Source organism: Palaemon carinicauda, chromosome 10 (genome assembly GCF_036898095.1).
Source record: "Palaemon carinicauda isolate YSFRI2023 chromosome 10, ASM3689809v2, whole genome shotgun sequence".
Taxonomy (NCBI): domain Eukaryota; kingdom Metazoa; phylum Arthropoda; class Malacostraca; order Decapoda; family Palaemonidae; genus Palaemon; species Palaemon carinicauda.
Genome location: NC_090734.1, coordinates 131,321,686 through 131,336,344, shown reverse-complemented (window position 1 = coordinate 131,336,344; position 14,659 = coordinate 131,321,686). Strand labels below are relative to the sequence as shown.

Below are 14,659 nucleotides of genomic sequence, written 5' to 3'. Positions count from 1 at the left end.
CGATTAAGTACTATCTGGCCAGTCAAAGGACCCCGTAACTCTCTAGTGGTCGTATCTCACGGGTGGCTGGTGCCCTGGTCAACCTACTACTGTACCTACGAAGTACATTGTCTAATAATTCAACCACCTAACCTTGTTATGAGACACAATATACCATGACGCTGAGTCACAGAGTCAAATGACGATGCTATTTACAATAGACATATTTTCATTACGACAAAGTTATTTCTATTTACTTTGCGCCATCAACAATTCCTTTATTCTGCAGCTGCAATGCTCATACACGAAACCTCTCAATCAACCAATGCTTATTTTCATATCTAAACCATTACGTTTTATTACGAAACTCTGTGACATGGTAACCTCGGTCCTCTGGGGTCCGGGAGGGTAATAGAGCCCCTGGCACCCCTGCCCCACGCCGCCCCTATCCCCTGAGGGTCCGACCAGTCATCAGTTGTGTAAACATGGCAGAGGGTGAAGTGTTATCCGACTTTTGCGGCTCAACTTTTTGGGTATAGTTGCTTTTCTAAATGAACCAGCTGTTTTGTGTGTGGGCATAGTGGCCACGGAAGCTACCATTGTCATTATCCACTTGCATTTTGCTCGAGATGTGCCTCGAAAGCCTTTCCTTGATCGAAATAACCCAACTTTGTATAATTGCTCTCGTGTGGAGATGACTGGATGACCAATGTGATCTTTCCTTTTCCCACATTATTGTAAGCGAATTTTCACATTGTGTAACTCCATTATATAGGCCTATGGATACTACATGCTGAAGGGATATATACAAAGGTGGTATGACTAAAATAGTATTTTAGGAGGTTTAGACCGGCCGCTGTTTCCATGATCTGATCTTCCAATCAGGTGACCGGTAGATCTATGCAAAATTTGACTCTTCCTTTTTTCCCTCAGGGGTCAGAAATGAGTCCTATACTATTCTCTCATCACAGATGACCTTTGCTGTTTTAGAGCTTCTCTATCTCTCCTTACAGTTGACAGACTGTCGACTGGGAAATTCCCATGAGTTCCCTATTCATAGAATACCTAATGGTATTCTAAGGTAATTAACATTATAATGGAATTTATATATAAAATTGCATATTATCAATGGAGGAACTGATTAATTAGTCCCAATATAATGTGAAATAGTGTAAATTTTGGGAATCTCATCATAATGGAAATTAAACCAAACTGCTTATTAAAACTACAGAATAATTTCGAAGAATATACAAGAGAGATTACTAAGCTAAATAAATATTCATTGTACCATTTACAAAGTTCTATGACAGATGAGGTTAGGTGGTTAAGGTGAGCAAAGACCATGTAAGGCTAGGATCTGACTTGCCTACCTACTATAGGTTAGGTTAGGGAAGGTCAGGTTATGATTTATTTTAGTTAAAATATGCCTATTGCATTTTCCTTCCAAATATTGTTCGATCATTCTGCACTTTTACCAACACCTCTGAACCTCAATATTAATCTTCCTAAATTCAGAACTTAACATCAATCTTGTGATCCAACATATTCCAGGTTCCAGTTTAGCTCAAAATCCGACATTAGTTTTTTTAGGATAATGCAGGTTTAGCCTTGGTCAGTATAATAGAGAAGTGTAATTATCCATCTATGATGACTCTTGAGAGAGTTCCTGAAAATATTATTGCTGGTAATTTGGTAATTTTGTTTGACGTGGATAAAGATGTATACAAATGAGTTTTCTGATTTTGACGTTGACATGCATCTTAGGCAGTTTTTTCATTTAGTTAAATTTTTTTTCTTTGTCATTTGCAACAGATTGAAAGCTCTCTACTGTGGTGTCAGTGGACATAAGCGCGCTCACTCTCTCTCTCAACCGAAATGTAATTTAATTGATGATTAATATTTAAAAAATGTAATATTCAAGTGATTTAATGGTAAATTAAAAAGAAATAAGGACTACACCTCATCATTTTGTTTTTTTAAAAGTTAACAAAAATGTTCTTTAGACTACAGTAATCATATATACATGTATACATGTGATCTGTGCCTAAGGCCCCTTTTCCACCCAAGCTACTCCTGAAAAGGCTAGGCTATGTCTGCTGACGACTTAACAGGTAGACCTATAGGCTCCTCAAAACTCCCATTCCTCGCTCACTGGGACGGTGAGGTTTTGAGCTCAAGTAAAAACTTTTTTGAGCTTCGAGCAGGGCTAGAACTTCTGACCCCACTATTCGTTATCCATTGGGCTGCCACAACCATCAGTTTCTTCATTTCTGTTAGACAGATTCATATTAAAATTCTGTCGTTAATTTGTTAAACTTTTGTTCGAATGATGATTGAGTAGTATTTTATCCTGTGATTTTACTTTCATTCACATTTAGTGCATGAAATAAGTTGTGTTATAGTTGTGGTTTTTCATTTCTTTCAGACTTCATTATTTGTATTTTTATTATTATTATTATCATTGCTAGCCAAGCTACAACCCTAGTTGGAAAAGCAAGATGCTATAAGCCCAAGGGCCCCAACAGGGAAAAATAGCCCAGTGAGGAAAGGAAATAAGGAAATGAATAAATGATGAGAATAAATTAACAATAAATCATTCTAAAAAACAGTAACAACATCAAAACAGATATGTCCAATATATACTATTAACAACGTCAAAAACAGATATGTCATTTATAAACAATAAAAAAAACTCATGTCAGTCTGGTCAACATAAAAACATTGGCTCCAACTTTGAACTTTTGAAGTTCTACCTATTCAACTACCTGATTAGGAAGATCATTCCACAACTTGGTAACAGCTGGAACAAAACTTCTAGAATACTGTGTAGTATTGAGCCTCATGATGGAGAAGGCCTGGCTATTAGAATTAACTGCCTGCCTAGTATTACGAACAGGATAGAATTGTCCAGGAAGAACTGAATGTAAAGGATGGTCAGAGTTATGAAAAATTTTATGCAACATGCGTAATGAACTAATTGAACGACAGTGCCAAAGATTAATATCTAGATCAGGAATAAGAAATTTAATAGACCGTAAGTTTCTGTCCAACAAATTAAGATGAGAATCAGCAGCTGAACACCAGACAGGAGAACAATACTCAAAACAGGGTAGAATGAAAGAATTAAATCACTTCTTCAGAATAGATTTATCACCGAAAATCTTGAAAGACTTTCTCAATAAGCCAATTTTTTGTGCAATTGAAGAAGACACAGACCTAATGTATTTCTCAAAAGTAAATTTGCTGTCGAGAATCACACCTAGAATTTTAAAAGTCATACAAATTTGAAGAAACATTATCAATACTGAGATCCAGATGTTGAGGAGCCAACGTCCTTGATTTAAATATTTGAAAGTAGGTGATCACATTACTTTTCCCTAATTCATAGTAATTCCTGAATATTAAAAGACAGTTTTGGTTTGAGATATAAATGACTTGGTATGTAATTGTTAATTATAATCTTAAATTTCCACCTATAAACTAATCACGTTAAGTGCGGTGATATTGATCTTGCTGGGATTTAAGGCACGAGTTGTTGTATCAGCACAGTACTTAGACTGCTTATCTTGATCTATCTAAGATCCTCTTAAGTACTCCATCAAGCATTTCCTCGTGCCTATTATCTTATCACCCATATCTGTCTTTAGAACTTACGCTCTTTAGCTAATGCATTCACATGTATGAGTTGTTCTTATCTATTATAAATTGTAGCTTCAATTAGGATCTAATTTGGCTGACCTTGTTATGATACTGTACTTATGAATTATAATCTTTGAAGATATGATAAATGCATGCCTAAATACAGGTTTAGACTTAGAGGGTACAGTATAGTGATTTAATTTTCCTAAAGATACCTCCTCCTCCTTAAACCTAGTTTAGTCTTTTTTAGATTAGAGTTGGAGCATACTTTAAATGTACTTATAATATTTCATAATTATTACAGCCTAGAAATAATTCTCTAGCAATCATGCCGTTCATTGGCATATATGGTCTTGCATCCTTATTGAACTACTTGCCTAGGATGCGATAAATCACTCAAGTCGTTCTCATACAGAAATCTGAATGATCAGTCTTGTTTGGGGGCTCATACTGACCCATAAAGTTACTGTGGCTCTGACCTAAATGATTGAAGTTTGGTTGTGAGATTTTTCAGTATTTATGACAGATACTGTACCAAAGTTTTCGGAAGGTGGTACTGTACAGTAATGTGTGAATTATAATCGATAAAAAAAAGATAATTTTTCTAAATTATTTAGTGCAAAATAATAAAATAGAGGGTATAGGGAGCTTCTTTGGAGATGGAAGCAGCAGTATAAGATGAGGTTGATTATTAGGTAACAAGACTAGAGTAATCAGGAAAAGTATTGTGGTTCTACATCCAAACCTAAAGTCGTATTTTGGGTATCATCATCCTCAAAGCCAAGCTCCAATTCTAGATAGAAAAGCTGTATGCTGCGATTCTTACATTGTAGTTTTACTGTATATGGATAGGGGTCAGTGTTATACAGGACCCAGGATATGTTGTTAATGACCTTACCACATTGAAAACATAGTTTCTCGTCAATCCAGGCAATTGTAGATCAAAACAATACATACCTTAGAGAGATTTGAAGAAGCTATGGTAATAACTTTCTGGCTTTGAAGTGATTAGTCATGATTCTATGTTAAAGTATAATTGTAGAAAATACATTCAGAAATAAACGGATGAGTTGGTGTTGTACCTGTATTATAAAAACATCTAATGCTTCAGGTGAAAACGTTTAATTGCAAGTTGAAATATCCATACATGGTCTGGCTCTGAAGTTCAAGTACTGTACTGTATTTTCTATATAGATTGCTGTATTAATTTAGAATAAGAGCATAACGTTGTGGGAAACCAAAAGGCTTTTCAATTGGAATTAATGATAGTCTGTCAGTGTGAGATAATGTCCATGAACTGACTGGCTTGGCTTACTGTACTTAATCCCTTGACAAATGAATCACATGTCAGATTTACAGGCATTGTGGGAAATTTGAATGCCTAGCCTCACGCTGTCATTTAGCGGACTAGGTAGTTTTTACATTCATATTGTAGTTGGTTACAGTGAATATGGTGGTCCAGTAATTTTTTTTTATTATGAAAACCTATAAGGGAATTTTTTTTTATATGAGAAATATTAGATTTTTTGAGTTCTTAATTATTACTTTGGTAAAACTTTTTTACTGGTGTGTAGTAACTGTGTTATTTTTATCTTTCAGGACGCAAATATAACGTGGCACACTGAAAACCCAGATTTTACGCCATGTTTTGAACGAACAGTGTTAGTGTGGATACCATGTATTTTTCTGTGGCTGCTAGCACCTCTAGAAACACATTACCTCATAAAGAGTGTAGATCGACTTATACCATGGAGTTGGTTAAATATTTCAAAATTGGTAAGTTGAAGAACTTATAATTTTTATGAAGTTGTTTGTTTATAGGTTGTATTGGCATCTACAGTAATGTAATTTTTATGAGCTCAATTTATATTTTGAAAGTTTTTTTTTTCATGAATTTAGTTATGAAGCAGATTTATTGCATGTTTTAATTGTAAATGGACACATAGAGCAAGTTTATGGTTTCGTCATACTTTTAGCTTTTAAGGAATAGATTTGTCCCTACATGAATACAAACCCTGGAACTCAGCTGTTAGAAATCTTAATGAGGTTTTGGTAGTTAGTGGCTGGTGGTGGTGAATTGCTGTGCCGTCTGTACATTACATTGATTAGACGTTTTGACTTCAACTGCTGGTACGAATGTACTCTCGGTGCTAGCAAAGCTTGGCTGTCATTTATAGTTATTTTTTCCTCTTTTCAGAGTGATTGTGATTGATTGATTATGACAATCCATGTGTAGGCATGCTGGCCTGGCCAGGTATACCTGGCTGCAAGTCCGGCAGGTTCATGAGCCGGACCGATGGGGACCTCCATTCTTTGTGGCCCTGCAGTTGGCTTGACTGTGTACAGTCATCCTCCTTTGAGAAATGTAGGGAGTGGCTGCTTTTGCAGTGGTCAGGGTACGGCAGGAGGAGGAAGAATTCTTTGAACTCTTCCTTGAAATCAAAGAAGGCCGTTGGCTCTCTCTTCTTGCCCTCTGGAACTCAAGCTTCTGCTCCTTCAATATCTTTCTCAGGTGGAAACCTGAAGAAGGATGTCGACTCACACCTGCCCTTGGGGCAAGATGCACTTATGATAGACTCTTCTTCTTCTCCCGGCGGAGGTGTTTGTTCCTTCACGTATACAATCCGTTGTCATATAGTAGGAGTATTCTTTCAGTGTACAGTACTCCTATTAAAGAACTCAGATTTGTTTGCAGTAGGCTGGAAAAATACAACTGTGCCAACACTAATACAAATCCTCGTTCTTTACATAGGAGATCGATAACAGTGCAAGCTGGAACCTGGCTAAAAACTTTTAACGAGCTGTCAACAATCAATCTGGTTGTTACCAGAGGTAATGGGGAAACACTGTCCCCTTGTTCACTCACAACCTCACTTTGATTTCTACAGTGGTTGAGAGTGGACGCTTTCTTCCATGCTCCTGGAACTGGTTTGCTTGGAAGTTTAAAAGATTCTATCTTTTTAAGTTTTGGTGTAATTTGAGGTTGCTGACATGGGTTTATCCTGGCATAGCGGGCCGCTCTTGTGGTACATTTATTTCAGCTATGGAGATGGATCCTCACTGGCTTTTCCCTTTCTGCAGAGGACACTCCTGCATGAAGGCTTCTTCATGCAACAAGTGTCAGGAGTGGCTATCCTCTTAGTGGGAGTGGTATAGCAAGAGGAGGAGGAGGAGGAAGAAGTCTAAAAGGGATTCTTTGCCTTTTGGGTCTTCCTCAGTTAAAGAAATTCTGACTTCTTCATCACTCTCCTGGTACCATCTTCTCTGCCTCTTCTCGATTGAGTAAGAGCAGTTTCTGTTTACCTCTCAGGCAACCCTCAGGTCAGGAAGGACATTCATCCCCTGGCAATCCACCTCCCAAGACCCTTTAACATCTGCTGTGTCCTTCCTTGGGACTTTCAGGTTCTCCGTCAAAGGATAGACTACTGTTGTTGGTTCGTGAGGCTCAGCAGGACAATACATCTGTTCCTACCAGTGTTGGCTTCGGCACATCACTCTCTAGAGCCAACATGAAGGAGTCTCTTTTGTTCGGCCTCTTGCCTCCTGGACCTTCGTTCTCTGCAGCAGATCATCTTCCATCAGAGGATATGTAGAATAGCGCTCTAGTGAGTATTTCTCCAGTGCACTAACCCCTCGTGGTTAATTCACACTCAGGCAGGCTTATCTGTCCTCCCCGGGTTAGCGCTCAGGCGAGCATTCCCCCAGCACGCTCAACCCTTGGGGTGAGTTCATGCAGATCGGGCTTGTCTGTCCTTACCTTTCTGAGCCCTCTGATCCTTTGGAGACCTTTGGAAGACCCCCTCACAAGCACAAGAGGTTGTCCTCACTTGGGAGTACATCTCCCCAGGTAGCTTGGAAGTGCCAGTACAACTCATTGCCTGCACTCACTTGTCCTTCAGAGCTTATCTCTTTGGAACTCGCAGATGATCTCTTAGTGATTATCTTGCAGACTGGTGGCTTCCCAGAGTCCCACAGCTGTCTCGCAAGACTTAACGAGTCTCCTGTTCTCACAGCCAGGTGCAATCACCTAGCTGAGTTGAGAGCACTGCTCGCCAACTGCTCGTGCACCAGGCTCGCCCACCCTTGCCTCACTCATGCTCTCGATCCCTTAAGCAGATCTTACGTGCTCAGGTAGAGCGTGCAAAACAGTCGCGTGCTCATGCACTACTGCTGTGTGCCCTCTTCCCCATTTGAATCGTGCTCGTTCACGATCGGTGGAGCTAGTCTTGGGAAAGGGGTAGGGCGCACCATGCAGTTGCATGTCTCGGTAGGTAGCACATGCTCCTATTCAGGCTTTGCAGCCCACTCGCAAGCCTACAGGTGTCTCCAAGGAATCGCTCTTGATGCTGGAGATCATTGAAGTGGCCTCTGTTACCATGTGCCTGAAAAGACCCTACAATGTTTTCCAACTCTTAAAGACTGTTACAAACCTCAGAGGCTCAATCTAATCCTAGGCTTCACCATGCTGAAGGGAACAGGGTCACTCTTGTTAGTAGGATCACACCTATCCCAGTTTGGGAGCTAGTTCCACTGGCTCCAGTACGTACGTAAATGCCCTCCTTTGGACCATGTTTCCAAGCTTAGCACCACTTACAAACTCAGAGGTTCAAGCTTAAAGATTCCAGGCTTGATCTCTTCTGGGAGGACTTAGGGGTTTATCCCATTAAATCAAACCTGAGGTGCCGTAAGAAGAGGAAGGTCACACCTCCTCCAGGAGACACCTTTCATCCCAGGACCCAAAGGGGATTGAGATCTCTGAGGGAAGTCTCATCCACTTGACTCTTACAGGCTGTTGCCAATTGAGATTATCAAGATGGCTTCTTCCTCAAAAGCTTTACAACCAGAGATCATCCCAGTTCAAGCCCCTGCAAAGTCTCTTGAGATTAAGGGTCAGAAGGAGGGGACCAGTATTCTTTCCTCCTTCATGGTAAGGCTTGAGATCGGAGGGGAGGGACAAAAACAGCCTTCTGAAGAACTGGGTTTCTAAGCTTTTGGAAGACCTTAATTTTCAGAAGTGGGTTCAACGTGTTTTAGGCTCTCGCAACTTGCGAGGCAAGAGTTTTAACTCCCTGGTTCTCGTTCCCATGGTGTTGACCCATCTCAAACTCAACTGGGTTCGGGTTCAATGATGGATGATGATTCCAAATCTAATGATTATGTAGGCGAGCTACCAGCTCCTAACATGCAGGAAGGTGAGTCAGAGTTCACTGTCTTGCAAGTACTGGCATGCATGAGGCAAGACAACGGCCTTGGCGAGGCTCCTTACTCTCCCTCTAAGGGGAGGGAAGCGGCCATAGACGTCCTATGCCACGCTCTTAGAACCAATAGACTACAACTAGACTTGCTTATTTGGAAAGCCAGAGGCCTATCATATTTGGAAGGGTAACAGTTCAGATTTGACTTGGAATAACTATACTCAGCTTAGAGCTTTTGCTGAGAGAGAGTATGCTTCAACTGAAAAAGAATATTTTTTAACCATAAATGAAACCCTTTCTGGTACAACCCAAGAATATAGGTGGTGGGCTACCCTTAAATCTGCACTCTTTGATGTAGATGCAACAAATCTTCCTTTTCTCGAACCAGATGGCCATGACACTCATTGTCCAAAGGAAAAGGCAACCCTTTTGGCTGTGATGGACAGTAACCAGATTAATGAAAAACTTAGATCTCTCTTGGTGGACTTTGATGCTTATTGGAGTGTAGACCCAAATAGTATATTTATTTATTTTTTTTTTCACAATTTAGCAAGAAGAGAATCTTTAGCACTTGTTGGAGAGTTGGTAATGTTACTCCTCTATGTAAATGTGTTTATGGTAGCTCAAGTCCAACTGATTACCACCCAATTTCCATAACTCCTGTATTATCTAAAGTTTTTGAACGTTTTTTAGGAAAACGTCTAAATAGGTTTTCATAAAGGACTTGGAACATGTGATGCCCTTCCTACAGTCTTCAATGCTGTACAGAAATCCCTTGATTGTGGTCAGGAAGTTCATATGATTGGCCTTGATTTTAGTGTTTCCTTTGACAGTGTTAATCATGAGGCTCTTGTTTTCAAACTCAAACAGTTGGGAGTGGGTGGGTCTTTTCTGATCATCGTTATTGAATTTTTTGATGATGGGCACCATAGTGAATATAGGAATGTGATATTTGACGTTTCTCAGGATAGTGTTGTTGGCCCATTAATTTTCGTACTATATACACATAACATGTGGTTTGGCTTAGAAAACTATCTTGTTGCATATGCAGATGATGCTACTCTTTTTACATCAGTTCCATCCCCTGAATGTAGATCTGGGGTTGGTGAATCCCTTAATAGAGATCTAGCTAAAATTAGTGCATGGTGCAATTTATGGGGTATAAAGTTGAATCCCCAAAAAACTCAAAGTATGATTGTAAGTAGGTCAAGGACGGTGGCTCCTCAACATCTGGATCTCAGCATTGATAAAGTTTCTCTAACTTTGTATGACTTAGAATTTTAGGTGTGAGTCTCGACAACAAATTTAGATTTGAGATACACATTAGGTCTGTGTCTTCTTCAATTGTACAAAAAATTTGCCTATTGAGAAAGTTGTAAGATTTTCGGTGATCAATCTATTCTGAAGTGTTTTGATTCTTTTATTCTACCTTGTTTTAAGTATTGTTCTCCTGTCTGGTCTTCAGCTGCTGATTTTCATTGTAATTTGTTGGATAGGAACTTTAGGCTTATTAAATTTCTTATTCCTGATCTAGATATTAATCTCTGGCACTGTCATTCTGTTCATTATGTATGTTGCATAAGATTTTTCATAATTCTGACCATCCTTTACATTCAATCTTCCCAGACAGTACTATCCTGTTAGTAATACTAGGTATGCAGTTAATTCTAGTAGTCAGGACCTGTCCTTCAGGAGGCTCAATACTACAGAGTATTCTAGAATATTTTTCCAGCTGTGACCAAGTTGTTGAATGATCTTCCTAATCGGGTAGTTGAATCGGCAGAAATTCAAAAGTTCAAACTTGTAGCAAATGATTTTATGTTGAACAGGCTAACATAAGTCTTTATATAGTTTTTATATGAAAGATCTAATTTAATATTGTTACTATTCGTCGAATATTTTATTTTAATTGTTTGTTACTTCTCACTGGGCTATTTATCCCTGTTGCAGCCCTTGGGCTTATAGCATCCTGCTTTTCCAACCAGGTTTGTAGCTTAGCTAATAATGATGATAGTAATAATTCCATGGTCTAAACTTGCTGCTGGTTCAATTGCAAAAGTTGACTCGCCAATTTCTATGAGGAAGGACTCCCTGCTAAAGCTCTACTTAATCACTTCCACCACCAATTGCGAGAAAAAGAAAGTATGTACTATAATGTACTGAATGACGACCCTTCCCCTCTGTCCCTAGACATGGCAGTTTCAGCTCTAGTCCAGGGCTTGAACTTGGAGAAGCTTGGAGGCCCAGTCAGTGGTGTTCAAACACACACACACACCCCCGACGCTTCGACCACTTCAAGTCATATTTTAAGGTCATAGGGAAGGTTAAGCTACCTGTCGGCCACCAGCTGCTACTACTACCAACAAGTTGAATGTTTAAGCAACCATTCCAGCATTGCTAAAGCCATACTCCTAATAAAGTTCTCACGTTTGTATAGTTAGAAAAAAAAAAACCAAATTTATTAGAATTTTTTATTCTTGCTACTTCCAATTAAAGTAAAGATTTTGTTCTGCTTCAGCAGGTTTCATATACTGTATATATATATATATATATATATATATATATATATATATATATATATATATATATATATATATATATATATATATATATATATATAATTTTTTTTTTTCTTTTTGTACCGAACGTTTTATTTTTAAATATTAAACTTAGCCGGTGAATATATAATAGCTGCAACTCTGCGGCTCGACAGACAACATACTCAAAAAACTCGCGAGCGATCGCTATGCAGGTTGCGGGTGTGCCCACCAGCGCCAACTGTCGGCCAGATACCACTCTTGAATGTAAACAAAACCTTCAATTCTTCTCTGTCGACGTTGACGACAAGACGTACTTATACTCGCTGTAGAACCTGGAGTTTTCCCATCATCTTTGGTGAAGTACTTTATTTTGGTTTGAGCTTTCGCAGTACAGGTGTTTTTCCTCAACATAAACTCTTGAACTCTTTATTGAATCGGATTATTTGTTGATGACTTGGATTGTTTTTGGAATTTTCTTTGACTAATTCAAAATGGCTGACCCTTCTCAAGTACCTAGGTTTCGAAAGTGTAATGCTAGGGACTGTAATAGGCGTCTTCCAAAGGCTTCTCTCGACCCTCATACTGTTTGTTCCAATTGTCGGGGTAAAACCTGTCAATTGGGAGATCGGTGTGAGGAATGCGTGGGCCTTTCGGAATTCGATTTTATCGAATATGATAAGTACACACGCAGACTAGAGAGAGATAGGGTAAGGAGAAGTTCTTCTAGGTCCGTAGATTTTTCCTCTCCACATGCCCCTGAACCTAATCCTTCCCCTGTAGTGGTTGTTCCTAACCCCCCTTCTAGCACTCAGGAACCGTCGATGCAAGACATGTTACGTGCTATCCATGCCTTGGGGGAGAGGGTTAAAGCGTTAGCAAGTGACCGTAATCAACTCATGGCTGACGTGAAGGAACTTAAGTGCCACAGTGCCACGGCGGAAAGTGGGAAAGTGATTAGTGCGCAAAGTGTTGTGAACAGTGTTGCGACTGAGGGTTCGTCTGTTCGTGCCTGTCGTTCACCTAGTCCGGGACCTCTTGCAAGCTCCCAAGCCCAGGGGAGAAGCAATGTCGTACGACTTATGGGTTCGAGAGGCCTTGATCAGCGAACAGACGTTCCCTCTATGGTATCAGGCGTATCTCGTCAAGATCGTCCCTACCATAAGACGAGAGAGCCCATTTTTACCTCGTCTTCCGAAAGCGTTTCATGCAAGAAACCATGGAGCAAGGTTTCTAGGCCTTTGAAACGCAAGTCGGTCCCTTCAGGACAGGTCCAACGTCCCGGATGTAGTCATTGGGACAGTTCGGACCCGTTGCTGTCATCGGATGACTGCTCGCCGCCTAAGCAAGGCAAAGTTGTGCCGTCTCAGACGCTAACCCCGGCTGTTACCGCACCCGTTACCGTAGACCCTAAATGGGTTATACTGCAGGACATGCAGTCTAAGCTTGCGTCCCTTATGGAAGATTACAACGCAGAGAAGGTTTCCGTTGAACCTAGACGTTTATCTCATGGAGATCCTGGCCGTCAGCCACCCAAGCGTTCTGTTGTGCGTCCTGTTGACGTTGGTGTTGCCAGTTCACGTCAACCAGTTGGGGTTGTACCACACCCGATGCGGTCTCGTGTGGACTTTCAACCTAATGTGGACGTTAAGCAACTCACTGATGCGCCTGGTGACGTTCAGGACGTTCGCCAACCATCAGAGTTGACTTGTTTTGACGCGGTGCGTCAACCTCCGCAACCTAGAGTTGTTTTGACTGCACAACCCAGGCGGTCTAAGCAGTCTCGGGTGGACGCTGTGCGTCCTCACGCACCTGTTGTTGTTGTTGACAGTTCCCAGACTGTTCAGCAGTTTCAGGACGCTGCGTCCTGCTCCGTCACTTATGCACCGGTGCGGGCGGACGCTGCGTGTCAAGCATTGCCTACCCCTGTGCTTGTTTCTCATCAGTTATCAGATGAGGAACTTTCGGATGAGGACGTTGCTGACCCTCAGCCTGAGGATCATCCTTCAGATATTGATGAGCCTAGAGCAGTTCCGCCATCTATGGACTTTAAGAAAGTCATGCTCATCTTTAAAGAGTTGTTCCCTGAACACTTTGTCTCTGTGGCTCCCCGTTCGCCGCCGTCTGAGTTTGTTTTAGGCGTTCCTGCTGCCATGCCAGCCTTTACAAAACTCGTTCTCTCTCGCTCATCCAAGAGAGCTTTACGGCTGTTAGGCGATTGGTTAGAAACCAAGAGGAGTTTAGGGAAGACTTCCTTTGCCTTCCCACCAACTAAACTCTCGTCTAGATCGAGCGTCTGGTATGCCACGGGAGAAGTTCTCGGCTTGGGAGTTCCTGCCTCTGCCCAGGGCGACTTCTCAAGTCTTGTAGACTCTCCCCGCCGCCTAGCCATGAGACGCTCGAAGATTAGTTGGTCATCCTCAGACCTGGATCATCTACTTAAGGGCATCTTTAGGGCTTTTGAAGTTTTTAACTTCCTTGACTGGTGTTTGGGAGCCCTGAGTAGGAAAATCTCATCAGCCGATAGAGATGTTTCCTTACTCATCATGTCCTGCATGGATAAGGCCATCCGCGATGGATCCAACGAGCTCTCCGCCTCGTTTACGTCAGGAGTCCTAAAGAAACGAGAGTCTCTGTGCTCTTTTCTGTCAGCAGGAGTGACGCCCTGTCAACGATCTGAGCTACTCTTTGCCCCTTTATCTAAGTTCTTGTTTCCTGAACTTTTGGTTAAAGAAATTTCGTTGTCCCTTGTGCAGAAGGACACCCATGACTTGGTTGCGTCCTCGGCTCGCAAAGGGACCCCTTCGTCTGCCTTGTCTGCTAGACCTAGGATAGACACGCCAGCGTCCAGGTTTATTCCGCCCTTTCGTGGCAGAGCCCCCAGCAGGGGAAGTACTCGTGCCTAAGGAAAGAGAGGAAAGAGGAAAGGAACCAAGTCCTCGCGAGGCAGAGTCTGACTGCCCGCAGCTTCAGACAGCAGTAGGTGCCAGACTCAAGAACTTCTGGCAAGCCTGGGAGAAGAGAGGCGCAGATCAACAGTCTGTGAGGTTGCTCAGAGAGGGGTACAAAATCCCATTTGTACGCAAACCTCCTCTAGCGACGTCCCCCATCGATCTCTCTCCCAGGTACCGAGAGGAAGCAAAGAGACAAGCCCTGAAACAAGAAGTGTCTCTTTTGCTAGAGAAGGGAGCGGTGGTCAAAGTCTCGGACCTTCAATCACCGGGGTTTTACAACCGTCTCTTCCTAGTACCGAAGAAGAGAGGAGGTTGGAGACCGGTGCTAGACGTCAGTGCTCTGAATGTCTTTGTC

The 14,659-nt window shown here is 41.4% G+C and overlaps 1 protein-coding gene across 2 annotated transcripts in view; it reads left to right on the top strand.

The window, feature by feature from the left end:
* Nucleotides 1-389: 389 nt before the first annotated feature.
* The window catches only part of LOC137648775 (multidrug resistance-associated protein 1-like), a 118,505-nt gene continuing 104,235 nt past the window's right edge, over nucleotides 390-14,659 (top strand). For both annotated transcript variants that reach the window (XM_068381911.1, XM_068381910.1), the window contains exons 1-2: nucleotides 390-512; nucleotides 5,218-5,394. In XM_068381911.1, coding sequence (XP_068238012.1) covers nucleotides 465-512; nucleotides 5,218-5,394 — 225 coding nt within the window. In that variant the 5' untranslated portion in view covers nucleotides 390-464. The remainder of the gene's footprint in view (nucleotides 513-5,217; nucleotides 5,395-14,659) is intronic.